At 41.7% G+C, this 6,560-nt stretch overlaps 2 protein-coding genes across 2 annotated transcripts; both read right to left on the reverse strand.

Moving 5' to 3' along the window:
* Window positions 1–783: 783 nt before the first annotated feature.
* LOC127118454 (uncharacterized) lies at window positions 784–4,230 on the reverse strand. Its single transcript, XM_051048659.1, has one exon. It carries the CDS (start codon window positions 4,210–4,212, stop codon window positions 784–786), a length of 3,429 nt encoding a protein of 1,142 aa, XP_050904616.1. The 5' UTR covers window positions 4,213–4,230.
* A 369-nt stretch (window positions 4,231–4,599) lies between these two features.
* LOC127122214 (uncharacterized) lies at window positions 4,600–6,200 on the reverse strand. The gene is made up of 2 exons (XM_051052589.1): window positions 4,734–6,200; window positions 4,600–4,629 (listed from the first exon to the last, which is right to left on the reverse strand). The coding sequence occupies exons 1-2, from the start codon at window positions 6,198–6,200 to the stop codon at window positions 4,600–4,602; spliced, it is 1,497 nt and encodes a 498-aa protein (XP_050908546.1).
* Between the last annotated feature and the right edge of the window lie 360 nt (window positions 6,201–6,560).

Here is a 6,560-nt window from a genome sequence, read left to right on the forward strand (position 1 = left end):
GAAGGGAATAAACTTCTTGAAATATATCTTGCATGATCTCTTGAGGAAAACTAGGAAGCATAGCTAGGGATATCCAGAATCACAACCTCTGCTGGAGAAATATTACTGCCAAGACACCTGTGGAGATTTTTTCATCATATACATATAAGGATAGTAATATGAACATGTCTAGTTGGAATCACATGATTTTAGAATTACTGGGACCGCATGTCTCAATCCTTTTATTGATGTCCACAAATCAAAGTAAATAATCTTTATAGTTTTCAAAAACTGTTTTTAATTCAAAACTTTTGTTTCAAAACATATCTGTCAAAGTAAAAGAACTTTCGTAAATTGAAATGAAAATTAAGAGTTCCAAGAAATATAGAAAGGCTCAAATTAATTTGATAGGATGGTAATCAGCCAACCGCGTGATTCCATAGATCTTTACAAATTGGAAAATGGTAATTTCGTGGAAAAAGGGTACGTTGAACTACAATGACATCATTCTCTCTTCCACTTTTGACCTGTATTGCAGCCTTGAGAAAGTTGGAGAACTGTTGAAAATATTCTGATACTTCAATGATCTTATCTCTGTTATGCAGTTACTTGCCTGAAATCCCTAACTTTTGCCTAGATTGCCCTTTCGGGTTTTCAATTTACCGGGATAATATTCTCTTTGTTTTTTTATGTCTCTAATTTCTGCTTGGACCGCCCTTTCAGGTTTTCAGTCCACCGAGACGCTCATTTTTGCCTAAGCCGCCCTTTCGGGTTTTCAACTTAGCGAGCTGTTCTTTTCATTTTTTAGGCGAAGTATTTCTTGACTGCATCTGTATTCACGGGACGTGGAAGCTCTTCACCATCCATGTTTGTAAGAATTAAAGCACCGCCTGAGAAGGCTTTCTTGACAACATAGGGTCCTTCATAGTTAGGAGTCCACTTGCCCCTAGAATCATTGTGAAATAGTATCATCTTCTTGAGCACAAGGTCACCCTCTTTGAATTCTCTCGGCTTAACCTTCCTATCAAATGCCTGCTTCATTCTCTTTTGATATAACTGTCCATGGCACAAGGCAGTCATTCTTTTTTCTTCAATCAAATTCAACTGATCGTATCTGCTTTGACACCATTCAGCCTCTGACAACTGAGTTTCCATTAGTATCCTCATTGATGGAATTTCAACCTCTATCGGTAACACAGCTTCCATACCGTATACAAGTGAAAATGGGGTTGCCCCAGTTGAAGTACGGACTGATGTTCTATATCCGTGTAGTGCAAAAGGCAGCATTTCATGCCAATCTTTGTAGGTAACAACCATCTTTTGAATGATCTTCTTGATATTCTTATTTGCAGCTTCAACTGCCCCATTCATCTTGGGACGGTAAGGAGAAGAGTTGTGATGCTCGATCCTGAAACTTTCACATAATTCATCCATCATTTTGTTGTTCAGATTGGAGCCATTGTCAGTGATGATCTTGTTTGGAATGCCATATCGGCAAATGAGATTATTTTTGATGAATCTGACCACCACTTGCTTTGTCACCTTTGCATACGAAGCTGCTTCCACCCATTTGGTGAAGTAATCAATTGCCACGAGAATGAAACGGTGTCCGTTGGAAGCTTTGGGTTCAATCATACCGATCATGTCAATGCCCCACATTGAGAATGGCCAAGGAGCAGAAATCACATTCAAAAAGGTTGGTGGTACATGAACCTTATCAGCGTAGATCTGACATTTGTGACACTTCTTTACAAATTTGTAGCAATCTGATTCCATGGTCAACCAGTAGTAACCAGCTCTCAACATCTTTCTTGACATAGAGTGGCCGTTTGCATGAGTACCAAAGGACCCTTCGTGAACTTCTTTCATCAACATTTCTGCTTCCTTTTTGTCAACACATCTGAGTAAGACCATGTCATAATTCCTCTTATAGAGCACATTCTGATTAAGGAAGAAACTGCCTGACAATCTTCTCAAAGTCTTTTTATCTTTTTCTGTTGCTCCAAGAGGATACTCCTGAGTCTGAAGGAAATGCTTGATATCGTGGTACCATGGTTTATCATCAAAACTGGCCTCAGCTGTAAACACATGTGCTGGTCTATCAAGTCGCTTGATCACAATTCTGGGTACTTCGTTTGGAAAACCCACTTGATACATTGAAGACAACGTAGCTAGAGCATCCGCCATATGATTCTCATCCCGAGGAATGTGATGCAATTCAACCTTGGTGAAGAAAGTCAACAATCTTCTTGCATAGTCTTTGTATGGGATCAAGCCAGGGTGGCGTGTTTCCCATTCTCCTTTGATCTGATTGATAACTAACGCTGAGTCACCATAAACAGTAAGATTTTTGATGCGGAGGTCAATGGCTTCTTCAAGACCCATGATACAGGCTTCATATTCAGCAATGTTGTTTGTACATTCAAAGCAAATTCTTGCCGTGAAAGGAATATGAGAACCTTCTGGAGTGATAATGACTGCACCTACTCCATGTCCATAAACGTTGGAAGCTCCATCAAATACTAAACCCCATTGAGAATCTGGTTCAGGCCCTTCTTCAGGAAGTGGCTCTTTACAATCTCTGGATTTTAGGAACATGACATCTTCATCAGGAAACTCATCCTCATTATCATCGTGATCTTCAACGGGTTGGTGAGCAAGGTACTCAGCCAACACACTGCTCTTGATAGCTTTCTGGGTATGATACTCAATGTCGTATTCTGATAACAGCATCTGCCATCTTGCAATCTTACCAGTGAGTGCAGGCTTCTCAAAAATGTACTTGATTGGATCCATTTTGGATATCAACCAAGTGGTGTGACTTAACATATACTGCCTCAATCTCTTAGCAGCCCAAGCCAATGCACAACATGTCTTCTCGAGTAAGGAGTATCGTGATTCACAGTCAGTAAATTTCTTGCTTAAGTAGTAAATGGCATGCTCTTTCTTTCCAGTTTCGTCTTGTTGACCCAGAATACAGCCCATAGAATTCTCAAGCACTGTCAAATACATAACCAACGGTCTTCCAGCAACAGGTGGTAACAAGATAGGAGGCTCCATGAGGTACTCTTTGATACTGTCAAATGCTTTCTGACAATCCTCTGTCCAAACACAATTCTGACTCTTTCTCAGCAATTTGAAGATAGGTTCACAAGTGGCAGTCATGTGAGAAATAAACCGGGATATGTAATTCAATCGTCCTAGAAAACCTCTCACTTGCCTTTCTGTTTTTGGTGCGGGCATCTCTTGGATAGCTTTTACTTTATCTGGATCAACTTCAATGCCTTTTTGGCTGACAATGAAGCCCAAGAGTTTACCTGACCTGACGCCAAATGTGCATTTGTTCGGATTGAGGCGAAGACGGAACTTCCTCAATCGTTGAAACAGCTTCAATAGATCTACTAAGTGACCTTCTTCTGAACGAGACTTCGCGATCATGTCATCCACATAAACCTCAATCTCTTTGTGCATCATGTCGTGAAAGAGCGTTGTCATGGCTCGCTGGTAAGTAGCACCTGCGTTCTTCAACCCAAACGGCATCACTTGATAACAGAATGTTCCCCATGGTGTTATGAATGTAGTTTTTTCCATGTCTTCGGGAGCCATTTTGATCTGGTTATACCCGGAGAATCCGTCCATGAAGGAGAATATGTCAAACTTTGCTGTATTGTCTACCAACATGTCAATGTGAGGCAGGGGGAAATCATCCTTTGGGCTTGCTCTATTTAAGTCACGATAGTCGACACACATTCGTACCTTCCCGTCCTTCTTAGGAACTGGCACAATATTTGCTATCCACTCTGGATACACTGAAGTGGCAAGAAAACCAGCATCTATTTGCTTCAGAACTTCTTCTTTAATTTTGACGGCCATATCTGGATGTGTTCTTCTTAATTTCTGTTTGACCGGTGGACATTCTGGCTTCAAAGGTAGCTTGTGCTCTACGATGTCAGTGTCGAGACCAGGCATATCTTGATAAGACCAAGCAAACACATCTACATACTCTTTCAACAGGCTGATCAATTGCTCCTTGACCTGTGGGGATAACAATGCTCCAATTTTGACTTCTTTCACATTTTCTTCCGAACCCAAGTTGACTGTTTCCAAAGGCTCCTTGTATGGCTGAATAGTGTCTTCTTCATTTTCAAGCTGGCGGGCGACCTCTTCTGGAATCTCATCCCACTCTTCCTCTTCAGCTTCGAATACAGAATGTTCAAAGTTGGGAGAGGGCATGATGTCATTGTGTTCAACGGGTTTAAGTAACCTGTACAAACAATTGTTTTTAGAGGACTGACCATGACATGCAAAAATGTGTTCTTTTTAAGGTTTTTTTTGTGTTACCATTTTCCGAAAAAGCTGAAAAGATAAAAGGACACAAGTGTATAGGAACACAAAAGATCTTTTTCATGGATAGTACGTTTTTGACAAAAGTGCCCATTTTACAAAATTAATGCTTCGCGCTTTGGGCTAAAGCGGAAGATTTTTGAAAACTGAAAAGCTTAATTTTTGATATGTGGACACAATGTGGGATGTCAACTGCGGTCCAGTTCTTCATAACTACTCCTGGTGTCACAAATCTGGGGCCTTCGTCTTCTGTCTTTTTCCTCAAAAGTATCCTCTTCAACTGCTACCATGTTGATAAACCCACCGCTGTGAAAGATATCTTTGAAAGGTCGCACCACTGAAGTCTGCACTTGTTTTCCATCAACAAAGCCTAATCCTGCATGGTTAACGTTTTCTGGCAACTCTATCACCTTGCCCCACATTTCTGTAGGACCTGTCTTGACAATCTGCTGGGCGTCTTTGAATGACGCGATTGAACCTTCACTTTTCTTGTAATCATCGATGGTCAGGGCCTGAAATGGAGTTTGAACAGCCGTCTCGTCTACTTCTATCACACTAAACGATGAAAGGTGGCTAATCAGCATAGCCTGCTCCCCATTAACCGTCACTATTTGCCCATTCTTGACAAACTTTAACTTTTGGTGTAACGTGGATGTAATGGCACCCGCCTCATGAATCCATGGGCGTCCGAGCAGACAGCTATAAGCTGGCACTATGTCCATAACCTGGAAAGTGATCTGGAATACGTGTGGTCCAATACCAATAGGCAAATCAACTTCTCCAATGACTGTTTTTCTTGATCCATCGAACGCTTTCACAATAATTCCACTGTGCCGCATTTGCCCCCCTTTGTACTTTAGCTTCAACAAGGTAGACTTGGGCATGACATTCAGAGATGAACCGGTGTCAATTAGGATATTAGACAAAGAATCCCCTTGACAATTGGCTGAGATATGGAGAGCGAAGTTGTGATTCTTTCCTTCTTCTGGCAGTTCTTCATCACAAAAGCCTAAGCCATTGCACGAAGTGATGCTGCCTACAACATTGTTGAACTGCTCTGCTGTTATATCCTGTTCTACAAAGGCTTGATCAAGCACCTTCAGTAGTGCTTCTCTGTGGACAGCTGAGTTCAATAATAAGGACAGGATCGAGATTTTTGACGGTGTCTGTAGCAACTGATCTACCACTTTGTAGTCACTGAGCTTGATAATTCTGAGTAGTTCATCTGTTTCTTTGTCAAGGGTTGAATTGCTTGTTTGCCCTTCTGCTTCTCTTGTCACTGGTACCACGACTACTGGATCTTTCTCAACATTTCTACTTGGGATAACCGGCGGAGCGAACACGCGGCCACTGCGCGTCATTCGGCTATTTGCTGCGATATTGGTAACTGAGGCTAAGGTTTTAATCTCGACCTCTTTACCGTTCTCAATAATAGTTGCTGCATAGCGGTAGGGGACCACTTTATCTGAAGTGTAAGGCATTGGGCCCGGAGGGCAAATCACCACTGGCTCCCTCGGATGATAAGCTATCTCTACTTTCTCTGGAATGTTGAAGCAGGGAATGATGACATTCACCTCTTGTTCTTGTGTTTTTGGAGAACTCACTTGTCTAGAAATCTGAATCAAACCCTGATCAAGGACGCCTTGCAAATCATCTTGAATCTTTCTACAACCTCTTGAATTGACTGAACATGTACCACAGATCCGGTGGTCATGTTGGAATAGACCATGAGCACATAAAACAGAATGAATTTCAACCAAAGACTGCCGAATCTCCTCTATCTTCGTAACACGTTGTTCATTGAGACAAACTTCTATATTGTTCACTGATGAAGGACCATGACTTGGCATTGGATTGTCCTTCACATTGGGACCCATGTTCTTGAAGGTCAGGATACCTGCTCTTGTCAACTTCTGTACTTCCAACTTTAAAGCAAAACAGTTGTCTAAGTCATGACCTGGAGCATTCTGATGAAAGGGACAAGATACCTCTGGCTTGTACCACCAAGGTAGCACTTCTGGTACAGGAGGTCGTGGTCGTGGTTGCACGAGGTTTTTAGTGATCAAAGCTGGGTACAATTCTGCATATGACATTGGAATTGGATCAAAATTGGTTCTTCTTTGCTGCTGTGGTGGACGTTGTTGTAACTGATGTTGATGTTGTTGAGGTTGATGTTGTTGCTGATACTGAGTATTCTGTTGGAAGCGGTTGGTACGCTGCTGAGGGTATTGGACTTG

Source organism: Lathyrus oleraceus, chromosome 2, assembly GCF_024323335.1.
Source record: "Lathyrus oleraceus cultivar Zhongwan6 chromosome 2, CAAS_Psat_ZW6_1.0, whole genome shotgun sequence".
Classification (NCBI taxonomy): domain Eukaryota; kingdom Viridiplantae; phylum Streptophyta; class Magnoliopsida; order Fabales; family Fabaceae; genus Lathyrus; species Lathyrus oleraceus.

Coding starts and splice junctions, on each gene's coding strand:
- LOC127118454 (XM_051048659.1), bottom strand. CDS start 4,212: ATGCCCTCTCCCAACTTTGAACATTCTGTATTCGAAGCTGAAGAGGAA.
- LOC127122214 (XM_051052589.1), bottom strand. CDS start 6,200: ATGGGTCCCAATGTGAAGGACAATCCAATGCCAAGTCATGGTCCTTCA. Junction 4,630..4,733: donor CTACAGAAATGTGGGGCAAG/GTGATAGAGTTG, acceptor TATCTTTCACAG/CGGTGGGTTTATCAACATGG.